Source organism: Muntiacus reevesi, chromosome 18 (genome assembly GCF_963930625.1).
Source record: "Muntiacus reevesi chromosome 18, mMunRee1.1, whole genome shotgun sequence".
Taxonomy (NCBI): Eukaryota; Metazoa; Chordata; class Mammalia; order Artiodactyla; family Cervidae; genus Muntiacus; species Muntiacus reevesi.
The window spans coordinates 13667108-13689572 of record NC_089266.1 but is presented as its reverse complement, the minus strand read 5'-3'; the positions used below and the strand labels follow the sequence as shown (position 1 = coordinate 13689572).

Here is a 22465-nt window from a genome sequence, read left to right as displayed (position 1 = left end):
AAAAGTAAAGAATATGAAATATCCACAAAATAATAATCTTAATACAATGAACATATGTACATGTGTGCCGTATTTTATGCAATTTAAAAGTTGTGCGTGAAATGAATTTCTATGATCTGAATATTTTAAATAGGCCAAAGTGTCTTGTTATTTAAGGAAAATCCATAAGCAGAGATTTTCGTAAAGAAAGTAAATCATGTTGTTTTGTTCTATAAATCATTTCGTGTAATTTGCCTAAAGGAAAGCACACGTGTATTGAACCATGGGGGAAACCAGTTAATAGGCTTCTACTTTTTATATCACATCTAATTTCTCATCAAGTAAGACAATGAAAAGTGAAGATGCCTATACTGATCTGTGTTTAATTCAACACACAGCTAAATCTACCAACAGAAAGTTTTGATTTACCACTTCCAAACAGATTATAATTTAAACAGCATCACTAAAGTAGTTCCACTGTTATAACTTAAATATCATTAAAGAGACAGTTTTATTTTATAAATGGATTAGGCATCTACTCACAGTAGACATTAAGCATTCCTAATTCTAAATGATCACACTTTTTAGCATAATCAAACTTTTGAGCACTGTAAAATTAATACTGCTGTCAATTTTGGTTTTAAACAATTGGCCTGCATCTGAATGTTGAAAATGGAAGCTAAATACCTAGTTGAGTGATAAAAACGATAGAAAAAAAAGTGCAACTACATTTATGGATCAATGTCTCTAAAATCTTGTATATATAACCAAATACAAGTCACAACTATCAAAAACAGCTTCCAGTTGCCATGCTTATCAAATTTTTGAGTGTCGTACTTAAGGAATGAAAGAACTCCTTTTTGTATTTTTCTGACTTCTGTCCCCAGTAAGAAAGTGGGAACTTGGACAAAAATATTATAGTATTCTAATGCAAAAAGATAGAATTACTTGAAATTAAATGATAAAAATCCCAGACCACTCCAACTCAAAGCCCTTTCCACCAGTTGAGTCTAGAATTGTCTCTAGGGTTGGATGTAATCATGGGGTTCTGAAGATTCCAGAAAGGATGATGTCAACTTTGGGTGGTGACAGTAACACACCTCTTTCTTCAGAGAGCATTATTGATTGATCTGGAATTGATCCAGAGAGAAAAGGAGACAGCAAAGGAGCAACAGAAAGCTTATTTTTGACAGAAAAGAATATGATGAAGGACAAACATGAATCATGAACACGAGAAAAAAAAAACAACAACGAATTTTTATTCTAGTGTTAAGGTTAAGAATTTCAGATGCAAGACCACAGATGAAATATCATTACCCTTATGTTTAACTATTTTCATTTACACTGCTACTGATAGCCTCATTTTCTTCAAAACTGGAAACTTAGCTACACTTTTAAGAGAATAAACTAGAGCTCAGAAAGATCTACTCACTTAGATTCATCGTAAGGCGTTTTACAGATACAATAAAGCTTTGTGTCCTTCTTAGTTTCCTTTGAGGTAGTAGAGATCATTTTCTTCTTCTTGGACTTGGAGTTGGAGTCTCTCTCCTCTTCCCGCTTCCTTTTCTGGGAAGCCACGGGCAGCGTGGTCGTGGCTGTGGCCAGGGGGCCCGGGTGCTGGGGGGGAGGCGGAGGCGGAGGCGAAGGCGGAGGGGCCGGAGGTGCAGGTGGGGCTGCGGGGCAGGTGGCAGCTACTGCTGCGGCCTGCACCATGTCTTTTTCCTTCTTAATTTTCAGGTCCCTCTTGAGCTCTTCCTGTTGTCAATTAAAGAAAATACCAGACCGTCAACCCATTTACATAACGTCCTGGCCAGAGGACCTTACTTTCCCTCCCTTGTCCAAGGAGTCCCCTAGTTCAGTCTAAGGCGAGGGAGTCTTGCTAACTCCATACAACAGGGCTCTTACTTTACCTTAAACCCAAAAGACAGCTAGAAACAGAAAATGATTGTTATACAGCAACTAGAAAGGAGTTATCTTCAAAGGAGGTTTGACAGAAAGATGAGCACGTGTATACAAAGAACGGCCCCTCTGACGCGCCAGGGTCCTGCCCTGGTCACTGCAGTCGTCGCTCAGGACGTGGTTTCAAGTGTCCATACTCGCTGGCTGCTTTCTTTCAGCTGGTCTCCTTCTGTCCCTTAGAGTGAGACTGGACATACTGGACATGAACGGGATGTGACCCTCCAGACGTGGCCTGACCAGCAGAACATGAGACAGATGCTCCTTATTTACTGTGCTTCTCTGTCTATAATTTAAGACTTGAAGGAGAGCTATTTTCTCAAATGAAATTGTGCATAAATTGCAATCTTCACTTTTTCCAATGTGAAATATTTTATAGGCACACTTGTGGTACTAAGTGCTACAACTTCTTAGAAATGATGATTAAAGAGTTTCATTTTCCTAAATAACATGATGTGTTTATATTTATAACATAAAGAGATGGCGTTTAGGAAAATTAAGATTGTCAAGACAGTATAAAGGGTACACACTTTGACCACCCCTTCAAGAACATTCCTATGACAGCATTAATATATGAGAAGTCTCTGCTTTCTGCATAGTTTTTATGTAAATTTAAAACTGTTCTTAAAGATGAAGTTTATTTTGTTCAAAGAAGGCAATCATAAATGACATAAGAACAGGTAGATATAAAGGACCAACTGCATATCTTGATGATAAGAATAACAGCTTTATAACTAAAAATAATCTTTAAAATATACTAGTACACATCAATTTGAAAGTTGTTCTTCAATGGCAATCATCCTAGCAATAAATTCTATTAGTTAAAATAATGCTGAATATTTTAAGTACAATTTTTCTCCCTCATTAGACAAGCAATACACTGTCAGAAGCAACACCGTAACTGTACTAGAGTATCTGCAGTAGTAACAGCATCTTTAAATGGCAGCATAGTATGGAGAATGCAGAAAAATGTTCAGTACATGCTGTTTACAGTGTGATTCTGATTAAAATGTGATTTATGTAAATACATATATTAAAAATAATACATGTAAGATATATTCTAAAGTTATTTTTAAATGATAATCTTTGAGGGGGGGATCACCACAGATTATTGGCTCTTTTATTTTTGTTTCCTGTGACAATGGTTGTGACACCTCAATACTCATCTAGTAGTGACTACCTTACTGAACTCGCTCTTAAAGTTTAGTAATTTTTCTTTGGGGTTTCAATATAATCATACCATTCACAATAACAAATTTTATCTTCTGTTTTGCTTTTTTTGGGTTTTTTTTGCTTAACATGTTAGCTAGAATTTCCAGAGATGCTGAGTAATGATGGTGATTCTGGGAATTACTGCCAGTTTCGGACTTCAGTGCAAAGATCTCTAATGTCTCAGAGTTACTTGCAATGCTCATTAGTAGGATGACCAGTGTTTAATGTTTTTTACTTTCAAAATGTACAAGACGTTTTTAGAGATGCTTTAGACAGCCTACTTCTCTTTTAAAAAACTGTTTAAATATATATGAGTAATGTCTTCTTTCATTTTTCAACAAATTCTCCAAGCATATGGAGGATTAGCCATGCCTGCACGATCAGTTACAAGAAGAAATCTGGCCTTATTTCCACTTAATATTTCCTTTAACATTATTTCAGTTTCTCTGTCTACTCTTCTCATGAAACTTGGCAACTTTTGGCAAGACTATGTTGCAGACAATAAGAGCTACAGCCAAGAGGATCCTCAAATGTTTTAATCAAAAGTCTAAACTTCTCCAAGTGGCTAGTTTAGAGATTACAATATACATGTATACATAAACATCGATCTTATTTTAAAAGACATATGTTCCACTGCTTACTACTTATTCTAGGAACAAAAATGCAAATTCTAGAAAACAAACTCACATTTTAAGTTTAATCACAATTTCAAAGGGGAAAAAAAGAGTAAAGTCCGATGCTGAACCTGGACCCAGGAGGAGAGAAAACACTTTCTTACCTGCACTTCAACTTGTAGGTCTTTGTCTAGCAGGGCTCTCTTTTTCAGTATTTCAGCTTTGAGTTGCTCTTTGTGCTTGAAGAGCAGTGCAGAGAGCTTGCTGGCATTCTGTTTGCTACGTTTCTGTTCCACACTCTCTTCTCGCTTCCGTTTTTTTGCTGCCTGTTTTTCTTCTTTATCTATCTTATCCAAAATATACTTCATCACCTGGTTACAGACAATCATTCTAGAGAGAAATACACAACCTATGTAATGCTGGGCATTTTATTCTGAAAGGCTTAAGACATAATTTTTCTATGTCTCTATAGTTGATACAAACTTTCTGGAACTGGAGAGCTTCAAAGAGTGCTTCAAACCAGTCACAAGCATCTATTAGTACTGAGTGTTCTGATTTAATAAACTCCAATCAGGATAAAACACAAACTCAGAACTCCCGTGCGTGTGTGTGTGTGTGTGTTCGTTCATGCGCACACTGTAAGAGAAGAGAGTGATGTACAGTGAGAGCCTGTGTAATGGGTTATAAACATTTCTCCCTACCTTTGATTCTCTTCTCTTTCAGCTGGAGTCATGGTCTTTTTCTGTTTTAAATGTTCTATTACAGCATTATGCTTCATCACCACCTTCAGGACAGAATAAAATCCAAAAATGCATATTTTATAATGACTACAAGTTAGCACAGGGGTAACAACAGTAGAAATCTGAACGTGTGTATGTGTTTCCCAAAGAAACTAAGAATTTTATATCATAGTACAAATAAAATCAGAGCTACAGTACGCCCCAGGTGCTTACCGCGGACTGAGCACTGCACTGAGTGGAGCACTTGACATTACTTCGTTCATTCATTGTGACAATGCTGAATGGCAGGGACGTTTTTATAAATGAGATACTGAGATACAAAGAATTTGCTAAGCTGTCTCAGAGTAAAGAATTTATACAGTTGTAACTTTAACCCAGCTATCATCCTCCAATGATCACATTTTGAATGTTATGTTCTCCTTCCCAGGCATTTAAGATCACCCCATTCCAGCCCATCCCCACCTTATACAGAAGTAAGGGCAAAGAGAGACATTATTATAATTCTTAGTTCATGGACCATATAGTACTGAAAGCTGGAAAATAATGCATTTTAAAATACCGCAGATGACATTAGTTTTATAACACTATTACCATACATCTTCAAAATCCCTCTGCTGCTTAACGAGTGCTTCTAACAACAGTATTACAATCATCAAAGTTGCTAAGAGACTAGATCTTAAATTATTCCAATCACCAAAAAGAAATAAAATTATGTGACATGACAGAGGAGTTAATTATTGCCATGATGGCAATCATAAGATACAAATGTGTCAAATAAGTCATACACCTTAAATTTATACAATGCCACATGTCAAATATATTTTAATAGAAAAAAAAGTGCTTCCATATACATGACCTAGTTTAATCATGACAATAGCCCTGCATGGCTGGAAAGAGAGTTTTAAGGAGGATAAAGCTCAGGGAAGGTGAGTGAGCTTCATGGACTGAAAATGGGAGACCCAGGAACTGGGTTCTCATGACATGGGAACACTTGAAATCCACACAAACTCCTGACAAGTGCGGAGTACTGCAAGCTGCAGATGCAAAAGAGAGCTTTCTCCAGTAGTGTAGGATATTATTTATTATACATGAAACTTTATTTCAAGTAGAATAACTCTAATTCATCTAAATTGCCTTACTTCACTAAGAGGCTACTGTACAAAGTTGCTTTTTATTTCTGCCATGGAGTAATGGTACTTAAAACTTCTTTTTTAAAAACAAAGCTATGACTTGGAAATACAAATGAGTTTAATGTGTCTGTAAGATTTGCTTAGTCTACATACAAACTGCTGCTGCTGCTAAGTCTCTTCAGTCGTGTCCGACTCTGTGCGACCCCATAGACGGCAGCCCACCAGGCTCCCCCGTCCCTGGGATTCTCCAGGCAAGAACACTGGAGTGGGTTGCCATTTCCTTCTCCACACACAAACTAAGGAAGGACAATTACAAATCCCTCAAACAAATTGCCACGATGCCTCAAGTGGCTTCAAAACTTAGTCAAACCTTCAAGTTTCAAAGATACTTAAACTTCCTATGTCCATTCTTTCCATCTTAGTTCTCCCAAAATATGGGTAGTTTTCACCGGTAAGTCCTGGCTGTTTATACACAACAGAGTTCCAAACCATAAATCATGTGATACATTTTGGTCAATGCAGTGCTGCTTCTAACTTGAAGCGACAATGACTTCTGCATCTCGTTTACGGAAAGCTAACACAACCAAACACTACGTCTAATGCACAGCACAATCATTCAAGCTACTGAACATGCTGCTTTTACTTAATAACTTTACCTGTTTCTGAATGATTTCACTTTGATTAGAAGCTTGGAGGGTGTGTTCCCGCTTAATTTCTATCTGTTGCTGCTTCTTCTTTTGCTGCTGATCCCTGAGTTGCTGAACCCTCTGCAACTGCTCTTGCACACTGGCTGCCTGCACTGTAACCACATTCTGAATGTGGTGAGTCTGCACAGGGCTGCTTTGCTGAATCTGAACGGGTAACTGGAGTTTGATCTGCTGGGGCACACCCCCTTGCTGAGCCTGTATCTGAGCCACAACCTGTGACTGGATCTGGGAGAGAACCTGGACTTGTGGTGGCAGCTGCGGCACAGCCAGGACTTGGGGCTGAGGCTGCGGTACTTGGAGCGGAGGACGGGGCGGGGATGAAACAGTAACTTGACTTAACGCTTGTCCTGGTGAAAGAGTTTGAGTTGAAGACTGTACCTGGGGTTGTGACTGTGGCTGGCCCTGGGAAGGTGTCGGAAGAGATGTATGTGGCTGGATTGGAATCGGTTGGGAGGCTGTAGTCTGACCCTGGGCCTGCTGTCCGGGAGACACTTGGGATGGCGTCGATGGACGTACTCGAGTCTGTGGTGGGCTCTGGACGCGAGCAGGAGACTGTCCTTGGACATTACTCTGAGGCGGACACTGTCCTGCAACCTGGGGTTTGGAGGACTGTGCTTGGGTGGGCTGTGCTTCAGGAGGGACAGGGGAGGCCACAGTTGTTTGGGTCTGAACTTCAGGCTGAGTCTGAGTTTCAGGCTGAGCTGGGGCTGGGGGCTGGGTTTGGGGCTGGGGCTGAGCTGAAGGCTGAGCTGGAGGCTGAGCAGGCTGCGCAGGCTGAGCAGGCTGCGCAGGCTGAGGCTGGGCTTCTGGAGAACCCACGCTCGACGGAGCTGGAGGCTGGCTTTTGGCTGGTTGCACCTGTGTCGGGGACGGTAATTTACTCTGTCTTTGTTCACTTGTACCTGTGAAAAAGCAAGAGCAAGTATTTATGACTCTAGAACGTAAGACTGTGGTTTAAGAAGAATTTGAAGGGGATTTTCTTTTATTTTTTTGTTTTTTGAAGGGGATTTTCTAAAGGTGAAAATTCTGCATTTCAGGACGGAGGACTGAAGCTTGGGAAATGCTCCGTCTAGAAATACTTTGGTCAGGACTTGCCTAAATCGAGGAACCCTGGCCATGTTCACGGCTGCCCTCCACACATTTTGCTGTCTCCAGAAGGCTGGCTTCCAAAAGTAAAGCGCAGTCTCTGGACATCAGTCCGGTCTTGTGGCCCAGGCTAAGCAACCCATATCCCTCTCCTATGGCATGGGGTCCCTGAACGACAGCAGCTTGCAGGGGAAGCTCTCAGGTTTTGGAGCTCTCAGCCCTAGCTTATGAGCTGGACAAACCCATCTGCCCTGCGAGCAAGTCCGTGATTCAATCAGCGCCTACAGGTTTGGTACAGAGTAAGAGGGGCACAGTCACCATGGTACTTTACTATTGTGCACCATCCCCTGCTTTCCTTCCTTAATTCTTAAAGGGGTGGAGAGGTGGCGACAGGGAGTCTGTCTGAGCAAGAGACCTGGTCGAGCTCTTGTGAGGCTGACCAGTCAGTTGTGGACGCTCGTTGGCTTGGGGCACATCCTCCCAAGTCCTCCTGCCTCCTCTGTCACCCAGCAACTCGTGAGACCAACGAGCGGCACTTCCGGCGACTCCCAGGTTCTACCTGCTGCTGTAGTGGAGACGGTGGTGGTGGTGCTGCTGGCGGCGGCGGCTGTGGTTGCCAGCGGGGTGAAGAGGAATCGCTGGACGGTACCATTTGGCATTGCAGCCTGCATCAGCTGCTGTCCTGGGCCCGGAAGTATAGTCACCCCTTGAGGTATCAACTGCAACTGCCCAGTAGTCTGACCTTGTCCTTGGATGACTACTGTCAAACCTTGATTGCCACCCTACAGAAAAGAACACCTAACATGTAAAGAGTATACAAAAAGCATCAATCTGTAAGTATACTGTTTTTATGTTGAAAAGATCCTTTAAAATAATGAAACTATGTATTGAATGTCTATGGAATAGTACCAAGATAAATATAGATAAGCTAAAAAAACAGTATTTATTTTAAAAGACTGATGATTAGTGGAAAAAAACATGAATTAACAGTCCAGAGTTCCAGTCTGAGTTCTGCACATGGACAGCCAAGGAATCCATCAATGTGTAACACCACTTACCTGGATCTAAATTTCCCAGTTAGAAATAAGAGCACTGAAATGACTAACTAAGGTCTCCACAAAATTCTGAGTTTAAATCACCTTATTTATGTTCATATTATTTTGTAACTTTCAAAGCATCTTCATACATACTTTAGACATGCCTCATTTGATTCTCACAATAGAGTTGTAACTTTGTGGAGTAGGGAGAGAAAATATTACTACACTCTTCCTACCAATTAGGAAACTCAAGTTAGAAAGTTCAAGTCCCTTGCCTACAGTTAGTTAGAGAGCAAGTCCAAGGTGAGACACAGTGAGCAGCCCAGGAGTCGTAGTTTCAGTTTTTTCACTTTGTACCAAACCACCTATGGAGTATGCGTATGTTGAAGCATAGAAAGCTTAGGGTTCTACACATGGAATGCAAACACCACATGAGGAAGGTCACTAATGTCTGAGTTGTCACCAAAATGGGGACCAGGATCTAAAAGCTCCATATGTACTACCACTTCTATCTAGGACTTACTAATCCTCAACCACCAGGAGCATGAGGGAGAATTAGAAAGCAAGCCTGAAACCAATCCTTCCCAAATCTCCAACAGTCAAAACTCATACTACAAAGTTCACTTATTCAGCTCCATGCACTTTTACTCATGAGCCCCTTATTCACTCTTACTTTTCTAAAATCCTTTTTGTGTGCACAGTCAAAACTACATAAAACACAAAGTACAGTTTAAAGAATAATTATGAAGTGAAGATCTATAAACCCAGCATTCAGGTCATCATCGCCAGTATCCAAGAAGCTCTGCACGTGACCTGCTCTGATCTTAATCTTCTTCCTTTCGCCCTAGAGGGAAGCACTAATTTCACGGATACAGGACCTGCATTTCATCGTGTTGTGACCACTGAGGTGTATACAGATCTCTACGGGGCCACAGGCTCATGACTTCAGGAGCACCATTTACAAAGAACAGGAAGCGCGCCCCTTGGTGCCGCTCCAGGAAGGCAATGCAGCAGCCCCCTAACTCTACACAAGGTGGCTAGTTTTGCCTGTTTCTGAATCCTAGGCAAGTAGATCATAACGTATGTCTGTTTGTTACTTGCTTCTTTATTTAGCTCAACAGTGTAGTTCTACATTGTGGTAGTTTGTTCATTTCAGTTGTTGTAGGAAGGCATCGTCACTTTACTGATCTAATCGATGGCTGCTGTATACATTCATGTCCATTATTCTGGCGCTCAGATGAACAAGAACTTTTCGAGAGAACGTACCTAGGAGGGCAACTACTGTGACCTGGGGCATGCTGTGTCTTCAACTTTGCTAGAAAGTACCGAGTTTTCCAAGGTGGCCAAACCAATTTACATTATTATCAGTTGTGTATCAGAGTTCATTCTACTCCATGTTTTTGCTATTTCTTGATTTTGTCTGACATTTTACTTTATACCAATCTCTTCATATATAGTATTAATACACATTTCCCTCATTACTAACAAAGTTCAGCAGTTTTTTCGATTTGTGGACATTTAAGAGTTCCTCTATTCTCATCAAGGTTGTCTATTCTTATTTTCTACCAAGTTATCTGGATTTTTTCTGTCTTAACCTGTGGTAATAACTCTTCATTTCTGGAGAACAATCCTTGGCTGGCTATATGTATACCATCCCCTCATTCTTTTCACTCTTTTATATTTGACGCACTAAAGTTATTACTTCTAATTTTGTTTAATTTATAAATCTTTTCCTTTATGGTGAGTATTTTCTGTTTTTAAGAAAGCCTTTCCTACCTTCTGACAAGTACTACAGTCTTATCTTTCACAGCCAGGACTTTAATCTTCCTGGAGCTGAGTTTATGAGTTGAGGTTGTGGTTCAAGTTCATGGTTTCCCATATATATTCAATTGTGCCAGGACCCTTTATTGAAAAGTCTGTCCTTTTAATGATTCACACTGCCATCCAGGTCATATATCAAGTGTCCGCATAAACATATGGGTCCTCTTTTACTGTTCTGTACCGACTGGTCTACCTATCCTTGTGTCTGAACCTTACTGTATTAATTAGTGAAGGACTATAATTTAAAGTCTTGATATCAGGTTATTGCTGCTGCTGCTAAGTTGCTTCAGTTGTGTCCGACTCTGTGTGACCCCATAGACGGCAGTCCACCAGGCTCCCCCGTCCCTGGGACTCTCCAGGCAAGAACACTGGAGTGGGTTGCCATTTCCTTCTCCAATGCATGAAAGTGAAAAGGCAAAGTGAAGTCGCTCAGTTGTGTCCGACTCTTAGCGACCCCATGGACTGCAGCCTACCAGGCTCCTCCATCCACGGGATTTTCCAGGCAAGAATACTGGAGTGGGGTGCCCTTGCCTTTTCCGATCAGGTTACTACATAGGGCAAATCTTCCTTTTCTTCAAAAGTATTAGAGTTACTCTGGATCTTTTGAACTTCCATATATATTTTTTAAAAATCACCTTGTCAAGCTTTAAAACATCTCTCTCAGGATTTTGATGGCAACCACACTCACTCTATGGATTACTACTGAAGAACTGATAGAACTGATAGTAACACTGTGTGTTGCAGGAAACAGCCTAATGTACTCAAATTTTATTTTTCCCAAGCAAATTAGTTAACTAATAAAATACCTTGCTATTATAGCACACAATCTCAGGACTCTGGACAGTTGAGGGGTATCACATCCTGCCTTTAAAAAGTACTTTTCTGGGAGGGAGGTGGGAGGGGGGTTCAGGATGGGGAACACATGTACACCCATGGCAGATTCAAGTCAATGTATGGCAAAACCAATACAATGTTGTAAAGTAAAATAAATTAAAGAAAAAAAAAAGTAATTTTCTTTGACTCTAGGAAGCAGCCATTTCTTAAAACAAGTACATTTTTAAACCTCCGAAAATAAGCACATGTTTTAAAACTTACAGCAGATGTAAGTAAGATCACTCTAAAGTTAAAAGGGAAGTCACACTACTTACGTGGCCCTGTGTTAACTGAGTGAGCTGAGCCATGGTCAGTTTCACCTGTCCCTGCTGGGGACGAGGCGGCTGTGAGGTTGAAGGCTGCAGATTCGGGGTGGATGTTCCTGAAGTTAACCCTTTCTGTGCAGGTGTGGAGGAAACAGTACTAGGGGCAGAGATCGCAGTGGAAACAGGCTGCCCTCTGATGATCTGTGTCACCACCTGCTGAGGAGCACCTATGTAAACAGCAAAACATTAGAGTGCTTCTGTGCCCTGAGTGGTACTCTTGAGTTGAGATTTATCTTTCAACACTTCGCAAGAATGTATTTTCTCAATTTTCAAAAAGACTTATGGGATGCCGACAGACAGATGCCTTTAGTCATATACCCACACCTGCAGGGCCCACCCGCTTGTCAATGGGTCTCTTTTCACTCAACCTCTCTCCCACTCCTGCCGTCTGTAGAAGAGTTAAAAACAAACAAACAATGTTCTTCCTGTGACTCTAAAGTCAAAATGGTAATACGGAAGATTGAAGAGAATATGTAAAAAATGCCTCTAGGCAGTCTTTCCTTACGAATACAAATTAAAAATAACAACACACAATTAACTAATGTAATTTTTAAACAAAACACATATAATCTGGGATATTCTGGGCCAATTATATTTACAAATGAGCTTTTCTTACAGCTATCTGCCAGACAGTTTGGGAGAACCAAGAGGGCAAGGACCCCTATACCCTCAGTATTAAAGCAATGTGCTTAACTAATGCTTTCAAATTTACTGTTCAATCACTTATCTATAGAATGAATGAAGTCTAACTGAAATGGCTCTACCATCTTCTTTAAAAACTGTTTCTCATTTAACCTGATAAAACTGGGAAAAAAAATCAGACGGTAATTATTTGGTAGCTAGTTTTATACTTACAAAGTTTGAATTCACTATTCATTAGTAAATAACATCATATTTCTGAAGTTTTATGTTCACATCCTGTTTGTCCTTTTTTGTCTACATATATATTTCTGTGTATATTTCTTTTAATGATTGGTGGTTAATATTATGCATTATGTATAAAATTAAATCTAATTTGACCCTTAGAACACTTTCCCCTTTTCTTTTTTTGAATAACACCATGGTGAAATCCCTGCTTATAAATTTTTTTTGTGCTTCTAATTATTTCCTTAGAATGAACTCCTCCCAAAGATACTGTGTTCACAGTATGCTCACAATACTAAATTGAATTTTAGAAAGGTTATACTCATTCATAATCCCCCCACCACTGGGTACTCATTTCATTGAACTTTTGCCAGCCCTGTCACTAAAGTAACATATTCCAGCAATCAGAAATAGTATGACAGCATCACAGTGCCTGTATTTCTTCAGTTGGGCTAGCTTCCTTTGGTAGCATGCTCCTGAATTCTGGTGGCTTGTAAAATATGCTTTAAAATTTGGCAGGATAAGTTTTCTTTCTTTTCTCTTTCTTCTAAACTTTTCCTGGTTATTGTCATCCATTGATTCATTAAGATGAATCGAAAAATAGTATAGTATATGTAGACAAGTGCCTGAATTTAAGAACTTCTGGACCCCAACACTATGTTCTTGTACTGAAGTTCAAAGAAAAGTTCATGAAAAGGTACTTCATCATCTTGTACTGATACAATGTCATCATAAACACAGATGGATAAAAGGGTTGGTACTGACTGGTTTATGATGTAATTCAGATGATCCCCCATAGGTACATGTTAAATTTATTTTTAGATCATTGAAATGCAAATTAAAAAATTTTAAAACACTTTTTACTCCATCTTGGGAATGTTTGACTTTGGGAAAGGCTAACGAGTGTGGTGGTAGGAATAGGGATACGCTGACCAGCACACACACACACACACACACACACACACACATTCACTCTCCCTCTATCTCCTTGACCACAGGGATACACTGACCTGCACATACTCACACACAAACACACACACAGCACACATCCACTCTCCCTCCATCTCTCTGACCACAACTCCAAAGAATCTTCACTGGGCACCCCCAGCCCCACTGGCCACCTTGCTTTTCATACAACACAGACACAGTCATATATATTCACATATGCAAGTCTATTATCACTTATCATCTATAAACGTTTCTTCTTCTCTACGTGAGTTTTATCTGCCCTTTAAGTTAGCTGCCTGATAGCTATTTTTAAACACAAATAGATATTAAATTTCATCAATTGTCATTGTAGTATTAACTGAAATAACGAACCATACTTTCTTCTCTGGGATAAATTTTGCTTAAGCCTTAGGGGATTGCTGTTTCAAAAAAATACCAAGCCATGTTTTATACTAGAATTATGCTAAATCTGTAAAATGAATGGGAAAAAAAAAAATCAATCCCACCCCCTGCCCTTATGCCCTGAAACTATTTCTTATAAGAAAGAAATTGCTTTCTAACCAATTCAGAGAATTTTACCTATAAACCCATGAAGTCTAGCATTCTTTTTAGTAGGTAATAGTATGGCAACTTCCCAAATCTCTTTCCTTGATATGAGTCATTAAGACTTGAAATTTAGGGGACTTCCCTGGTGGTCCAGTGGCTTCCAATGCTTCCACCACAGGAAGGCGTGGGTTCGATCCCTGGTTAGGAGACTAAGATTCCACATACCATGTGGCATGGCCAAAACAATTTTTTAAAAAGACTAGGAATTTATAAACATAGTATATAATTATGCCTTGTTATTCAAAAAGATTTAGTTCATTCTATTTTTATGGCACTTTCTCATTCCTACTTTTAGTAAAGTAGCATTTTGTTTCCTTTTGTCAAGATCAGACTTGCAAAAGAAAGAGTTTAATATTTGCCTTTTTTGCCTTATAATCATTATTACTTGTATTTATTTTACTTCCTCCTATTTTCATTAAGACTTGTTTTATATATTTTTCTAACTTCCGATTAAGATTTAATATGGGTTTTTGAGTCCGTTTTGTTCACCAACATGTTTCAATTGCCTAGAGTAGGTGCTCAAATATTTGTTGAATGAATGAATTTGCCTCTCAGTTCAACTTTGCAGCCTGACTTAATTGCTATTTGATAATCTGTGATGACACATTTTCTTTAACATAAAAGTTACTTTTGAAAACATATGTTTTTAAATTCCAAGCAAATAAAAGTTATTAGTATAATACCTTAAAATTAATTTCTAGATTCACTACAAAAAATGTAGTCTATACATATTCTACTTTTTGAAATTCATCAAGGTTTTACCTATGGCTCATTTTAAGACCATTTTCATAGGAACAGCTCATAAGTATTTGCAACTAATGTGTATTCCTAAAGGTACAAAACTGATACAGTCTGGTTCTGGTCTATTATGCTTCAGCTAATCCTTCCTTGATTTCAAATAATTTTTGCTTTATACACTTCAATGACATCTTATTTAAAGATACAACATTACATCTTCACTGCAATCTTTAGCTTTAAGCCAAAATAAATAAAATGACCCTCTGTGTCCTAGTTGTTGTTTTTTTTTAATTTTGAATTTGACTTTGTTCAGTATTAATAGGATTATTGATGTCTTCTCTCTCCCCCTTCTTTTTTTTTTTTTTGTCCTTTATTTCATGTATCCTTAACTGTCTTTTTTTTTAAAACCTTTTGTGGTAATCTGCTTTTAGGCACATTCTCATAAAGGTTTTTCCACTCAGTCTTTATTGGCTTCAACTTTTAATATTTGAGCTTTAACATTTACATTAAAAAGGGCAGGGATTGCCCTTGTAATTTTGTCTCATGCTTTCCATTTAAATGCTTCTTAGCCATTTCTTTGATTTTATCTGTTCTTTACCACACAGACGGATTTCTTTGCTCATTCTCTTTACGCCAATGATTTCAATGTATATATCCCATTAAATAGAGGTTTTAAGAACATTTTAAACAAGTATACTTGAATCTGCTTTTCTCTTATTGACAATGCCAGAAATGAAATAAAATCGATCAGGACATCCCATGATATATCAGAAATTTAGTATGCTTTGAAATCTTAATTCATATTGGTATTTAGAAATATGTGGAGTGCCAAATACAGAATATCATAGATTTCCTACACTGGCTATTTAGATGTAAAATGATAATGCTGGGGTGGATGAATACCTGGCTGTACCATCACAGGTGTTCGAATAATTGCCTTTCCTAGTGTTGACTGCTGGAGTGGAGTTCTAATCACCGTCATACCAGGGCGGATCTGAGGCCCTGTGATGACCTACAAATGACACAAAGGACAAGGAATTAAATGTTTTTAAAAGACTAGAGCATGATGGACTCAGGAACAGAGAGCTTTAAACCTTCTATATTGATAAACATGTCTACAGAAATGACAGAGACTCTTGGACATTACATATTAAATTATATGAAGCATCAGAATAAAGACAAAATTTTGAGGGAAGAAAATAGCATTTAAATCAGATCATATGACATTCCTCATCACTGATACCAAGAATAGCCTACAGACTAAAAGAAAAGAACAAGACCCAGGAAAGCCTGGTCTATAACCACCACAGTTGCTCATAGGAAAATGAGGAGTCCTATTTTTCCTGAGCGCCAATCCTTATCTGTAACCCAGAGAACACAGGAGCAAGATCGGAAGCCAAAAGCTCTTTCATACTTTAAAAGAAAGACTATGGAGCATATTACTTTCAGTGTTATGTTTAGAACATTCTCAAGTCTGCAAAACATTAAACTTTTTTCATAATACTAGTGTCAAAGAAGTGATGTATCTAATATGCATGCGTATCAGTTGATAGACTAGTTTCAGGGTTGTGGATAGTATTTTTCACTCTACTTCTTAGTTGTACTGAATGTTCTCCTGGGTGGTCCAGTGTTCCCCACTGTTTTCAATTAAGAAACATTTTTGTAAAATCCTGGAAAAGCAATCTTTATGATTCATAAATGTACTAATGTGCTATTAACAAAATGTTAAAAATGAACAGTTCACTAGAAATATAACTAACAAATTTTTTAAAAAATCAATACTTTGTCACAGAGAAAGTAAAGGGCAAAGAACAATTAGGAGCTGGATTAATCCCGGAGGAGGCCATTCTAAAAACTCCAACCAATGTGGTTATTAACATCAAATAAACCTGTAAAGGACTCTTACTTGGGAAGCGGTTGTGGTTCCTCCAGAGCCTGAGGTATTGGGCCTAATGGTGACTGTTGCTGTCCTGGGCTGGAATGAAGTAAAGGTTTGCTGACTTGTACCTGTACTCGATGGAATGATACCCAGGACTTTCTGCTGTACTTGAACAACGCCTTAAAAAAAAGACGAAGAAGTCATTAATAACTGCTTCTTTAGTAACACCGCAGGTACTACTCGGTTTCTGAGGAGAAACTAGGTGTGGCGGGGGGTTTTAGTGGGCTACATAAAATGTGAGATCCGAAGACTGAAATCAGTGAAAAGGAAATGAAAAGTAATGGCAACAGCATGATCTGGCAAATGTGAGTTACAACTCTCCACATGTCCCTTACCTCCTTGTGTTGCCGGCACATTTACAGCGACAATCTTGCTGTTTGCAGGAAGTGGAAGTTTGGTAATTACTTTTCCTGCCACAGTGACTGGATTGCCTGTAATTTGGAACGTCTGACCTGTGCTGGCAATGGTGGTAGCAGATGTGGCAGCTGTGCTGGTGGCTAATGGGGTATAAGACATTCGATAAGCTTCAGATTTAAAATAACCAGCAACACAGTGACTTCTAGGAAGGCACCAAGGCATGAAATGTGGCTCATTTTTGTATTTTTAAGAAAAACATTCCACTCCACTCAAAGTAAGTGAACCATGTAAATGTTGAAAGTGAAATAATGTAAGAGAGGAGTTTTGCTAATGTAATATTAGGAACATTATCTGTAACAAACCTACTGTTACAGTTGGTTTGCTCAACCGGCTGCAGAAGAAAAAGAATTTTCTTAAGAAAAGTTTCATTTCAGTAGGTAGAGGACTGAAATTTCTTTTTCTTGAATGAAAGAATCTTTTATTTAATCACAGGTGTGTACCTGAATTTGACTGGCCTTGCTTAACCCAGGTGGCAAAGGTTTGATGAAAGTTCTTGTTCTGCTGGAATGTTACTGTAGCGGGAGATCCAACTTTAGTAGTTAGTACCATTTTAGTTCCAGTTGTAACCGAGCCACTTATGGGGGCCACCATGACTTTCTGTGCTGGAGAGATGGTGCTAGTTGTACTGTTTGTTGGGGAAGTAGTAGAAGCTGCAATCACCGTAGGCTTCTGCTGTTCCAAACGTTTCTAGAAAAGTCAGGGAGAGAAATCATGAACAAAAATCATTTCAAATAAAAACACCATTCTGTAAGAAGTCCAGTCACAATTCCTTCTTATCTAAGAAACTGCACCAAACTTCTAAAAATACTTTACTTCTAAAAATGTGCTCATATAAACTCACACCTGAATTTAATTTCTTGAGGAAGGCAATACTGTCATGACTCTAAATCACATATACTTTATTAAAAATAGCTTTTCACAACAAAAATTTGAAATGATCATGTGTTTTCCAGTCCATGTAAAGGTCCAAGCTTTCAGATTGAAAACACAAGAGACATGGATGATCTTACTAGACACAAGGATATCGTGCAACTCGGTGGTGGGGTTTAGAATAGACAGCAAATGATGGGCCTGTAAAAGGATTCAGTTTTATCATGATGCTCATTTATCCAATAATAGAGAATGAGTCAATTTTTGGGGGGTGCGGGGGAGCTTTTCCATGTGACACGCAGAATCTTAATTCCCTGACCAGGGATTGAACCCAAGTCCCCTGCAGTGGAACAATGGAGTTTTAAACACTGAGCCAGTAGGAAAGTCCCCAAGAACAGATCAATATTTAAACATCACTATTCAAGTTGGCGGGTATCATTTGTGTGGCTCGTTGGTCTAGGGGTATGATTCTCGCTTAGGGTGCGAGAGGTCCCGGGTTCAAGTTGGCAAATCTGCAATCAAGCAAGCTGAAAATTATAAACAATTTTTCTAGACTTATATTTTTCAGTTCAAGTATTTTTACATAAAAATCCTTAAGGCTATTTTATACAGAATGGTATAATCTGATCTTTCAGACTATAGGGTTATCAAGGACAATGTTTCTTTTCCCATAGATAGCTGCCTTTTCCTGACAGCTTACTGACATGACAGCTTAAGTTTACACATGTAAAAACTACAGATGGCATTGACTACAAACCTGGTGGGAGACCCTTTACCTTCATTATCCTATTTAATGTTTGGATCTTTAAATTATGATTTAAAGATGAGGAAACTGAGACTCAGTTTTACAAACTGACTCTAGTTTGTAGTCTAGTCTGCACACTAGTCTACAGACTAGTCTAGTCTATAGACTAGTTTTACAAACTAGTCTAAGGTCACAAAGCTAGTACATGGTGGAGCTGAGTTGTGTATGAAGATCAAATTTCAATGCTGAAGTATTTCCTGCCTTCGAAAACGGCTCAGCAAAGACAGCACACCCAATCTTTTTACTGTTACTTTTGTACATGTCCTGTATGCCTGAAAATAAAGTGAGGTATTTTATATAAATTCTCATTTCTCAGAAGAAAAGGAGTTTAGTTTTGGATTCCTAGAAATCTCATCTGACTAAATTAGGTTGTTTGTTTTTTTTTTTTTTTTTTTAAAAAAAAAAAAAAAGAGACCAAATACATCCCCCTAAACGCATAGCTATTTTCTGGGTCTATGCCTTTAAATATTGGAAATGTAGACTTATGGGAAATACAGCCAATATTTCGTAATAACTGTAAATGAAGTATAACCTTTAAAATTGTATAAAAAATTACAAGGGTAAGAGAAATCATAGATTTTATATGTCCACAGAATCTGCTGGGTTTGTATACATATTCAAAAAGGCAAGTCTGTCATTAAATTCTAGCTGTCATTAGTACTTAATTTCTGCATGAAAAAAAAAGTTACGATCATCTTCACTGCTAAATTTGAAAAGTATATTAAAATGAAGACTAACCTGTTTCAAGAAAGATTCTGAATAAAGATTTTGAAGTAATGTATAAATTAACTATATCCTGCTCTGTTCAATTAAGCTGTATTCAGGATGTATGCCCAGCACCTCAGAAACTGACACAATGGGAAAACAGAAAACAATGTTCCTGGGGGACTGAAATGGGTAATAAATCAAGTCCAGGTTCTGACTTTCAACTGCCAGAGAAAAGTTCATTATCAAATGATAGAAACTGACTCCCTGCCCACTCCCCACTCCCACAACCAAAGCAAAACCCTAGGTTGCATCATAGAGATGATAAAACACATCCATAAAATGAAAAACAAAACAACCAGTCAGTCTTTGTACAAGTGGACAGACAGACACAACAAAATCAAAGTGTTGTTATCTCAAACTTTGATCTAAGTAAAGACGACCTATAGTAAACCACTGTAAAAGATATATAAGAACCTGAAAAATGTTCTATAAAATATGAGGGACAAGGTAAAATGTGAGGAAATGAAGAATCTGATTTAATATTTAATTTTTAATTTAGTTTTGTATCACCAAGCTAATGGTATCTATTTTATCTATATCCTGAAAATTCATATATTCAAGTTTGGCTAAAAGCTTTTATAGTATCTTCTTAACAATATGAAGCAGTAGCTATCTTTTATGGAGGTCCCTAAGTTATCAGGCACAATTTGCTTTTTCATAGGCTACAGAGATTTTATAGCTCAAAATTTTGCAGGAAAAAATTATCCTTGGAAGCTACTCCTCAGGACTTTCCTAATGGTCCAGTGGTTAAGGCCCTGTGCTTCCACATGGAACGCTGCTCCATGTTATGTGGCAGCCTGGATGGGAGAGGGGTTTGGGGGAGAAAGGATACACGTCTATGTACAGCTGAGTCCCTTCGCTGTTCACCTGAAACTATGACAAAAGTGTCAATCGGGCATACCCCAATGCAAAATAAAAAGTTAAAAAAAAAGACTCTGCTTCCACTGAAAGAGGTGAGGGTTCAACCCCTGGTTGGAAAACTAAGATCCTACCTGTCACACGACATGACACAGCCAGGAAAAAAAAAAGAACCTACTCAATGAAATATAACAAAGAAGAGCTTAGACTTCAAACAGTGTTCTTCAAATATGTACACTTTTTGCAAAACCACAGCTTGGTATATCCACAGAATTACTTTCAAGTACTGAAATTAAGATACATGTGTGAGATACACATAAAAACAAAACCACATAAACATATAATTACTGTGCTTTTAGCGTGCATGAATTTGGCTAAAAATGTCAATTCGTTGCCAGGTGGGACAGTACCAACTCCCCCACCTGCTGGGCAGCCAATCGCTGCTGTTTGAGGTGAGCCTCCATTTGGGCCTTGAAGTCCTCTGCCTTCTTCTGTTCACTAACCTTAGCCTGTTGCTCAACTGCTTGTGCCTTTTCTTTCTCCACTCTGCAGGAAAAGAAAGGAGGAATTTGTCAGAAACTACAGGCATACCTCAGAGACACTGTGGGTTTGGTTCCAGACCTTCGCAATAAAGCAAATATAGCAGTAAAGTGAGTCACATGAATTTTTTTGATTTCCCAGTGCATATAAGTGATATTTACACTATTACTGTAGCCTATTAAGTGTGCAAAAGCATTATGTCTAAAAAAAATGTACACACCCTAATTTAAAAAATACTTTGTTGTTAAAAAATGCTAATAATCACCTGAGCCTTCGTACAGTGGTAACATCCAAGATCACTGATGGGGAGTGGGGATGGGGGTCGGAGTGAGGTTCAGGAAATGGGGGATGGATACATGTATACTTATGGCTGATTCGTGCTATGGTATGCAGAAACCAACACAACGTTGTAAAGCAATTATCCTTCAATTAAAAAAAAAGATCACCGATCACAATTATAAGAAGTATGATAATAAAAAATTTTGAAATATTCTAAGAATTACCAAAATGTGACACAGAGACACAGAGTAACCAAATGGTGTCAGGGAGATGGTGCCAACAGACTTGCTCAAGGTAGGGGGCCACAAACCTTCAGTATGCAAAAACAAAAAACAACAAAAAAAGCAGTCATCTGCAAAGGGCAAGAAAATGAGTAAGCCTGTATCCTGTCAGACATCTGGACTCTAATACTAAGTGAAATCTGGCTAAATGTCATAAAAGTATAAAATTATTTCAATTTAAAAGTAAAACAATAAATCAAGGTAATTCACAACTGACAAGTGGGTGATAGCTCATAAAAATCAGGAAGAGGCCCTTGATAAACAACACACAGCTAGAGAATCAAAATGTGGATCAAAATTAGGACATACTGAATAAACTATTCAAGAAGTAATTCTTGAATTCTGAAGTGACAGAAATCTTCAATATCTGATCACATGTAAGCTATTTCCTTACCTTTCAGCAAATGCCCTGATCTCCCATAATTCCAGCTCTTCCTCTGCCACCCAGGTTTCAATAATAACAGGGCCAGTTTGCTTGGGCGTTTCTGGTCTCTTCGGCCGCAACGCACTTGATCGAAGGCCTTTCCTCTGAGGTGTAGGTGTTTCTTTGGAAAAGAAACCAGAGTATTCTAAGCAATATAGCTTCTAAAATTACAGTACTTCTGGCATCTTCTCTTATATCATGAAAAGCGGGGATTGGCAAAGTTTTCTTAAAGGGCCAGATGGTAAATACTTTAGACTATGCAGGCCAGATGGTCTCTGTTACAACTTCTCAACACTGCCTTTGTATCATAAAAAGAGCCAAAAACAACATACATGTAAGTGAGTAAGTGCGGCTGTGTTCCAATCAAACTTTACTAACAAAAGCAGATGGTGGGTCAAAGTTTATGGGCTGTCGTTTGCTGGCCCCTGATATAAAAGTCCTATGAGCCTTTACCCAGCCTGTTCCCTTTGCCTGGACACTATTCCTAGCTCCCTTCATCCTCATTTGACTGCTGCTTAACCATCCTTCAGACCATAACATGGACACCAACTTCCTTCAAGAAGCACGGCACTGTCCTCCCAGGCGGGCTAGGGGGGTCTCTGACATGTGCAGCCCTGGCAATCTGTATTTCCCGATCATGGCACCGA

General features: G+C 38.7%; 1 protein-coding gene across 13 annotated transcripts in view; it reads right to left on the bottom strand.

Moving 5' to 3' along the window:
• The window catches only part of BPTF (bromodomain PHD finger transcription factor), a 131329-nt gene that overhangs the window by 12598 nt on the left and 96266 nt on the right, over positions 1-22465 (bottom strand). For 7 of the 13 annotated variants that reach the window (XM_065910563.1, XM_065910569.1, XM_065910564.1 and 4 more), the window contains 12 exons: positions 21789-21939; positions 20717-20840; positions 17434-17680; positions 16912-17073; positions 16544-16695; positions 15541-15649; positions 11431-11648; positions 7984-8206; positions 6288-7240; positions 4463-4545; positions 3926-4151; positions 1412-1734 (listed from right to left, as the gene is read on the bottom strand). In XM_065910563.1, the coding sequence (XP_065766635.1) occupies positions 1412-1734; positions 3926-4151; positions 4463-4545; positions 6288-7240; positions 7984-8206; positions 11431-11648; positions 15541-15649; positions 16544-16695; positions 16912-17073; positions 17434-17680; positions 20717-20840; positions 21789-21939 (2971 nt within the window). The remainder of the gene's footprint in view (positions 1-1411; positions 1735-3925; positions 4152-4462; positions 4546-6287; positions 7241-7983; positions 8207-11430; positions 11649-15540; positions 15650-16543; positions 16696-16911; positions 17074-17433; positions 17681-20716; positions 20841-21788; positions 21940-22465) is intronic. The other 6 variants (XM_065910573.1, XM_065910575.1, XM_065910574.1 and 3 more) reach the window with 5 other exon arrangements.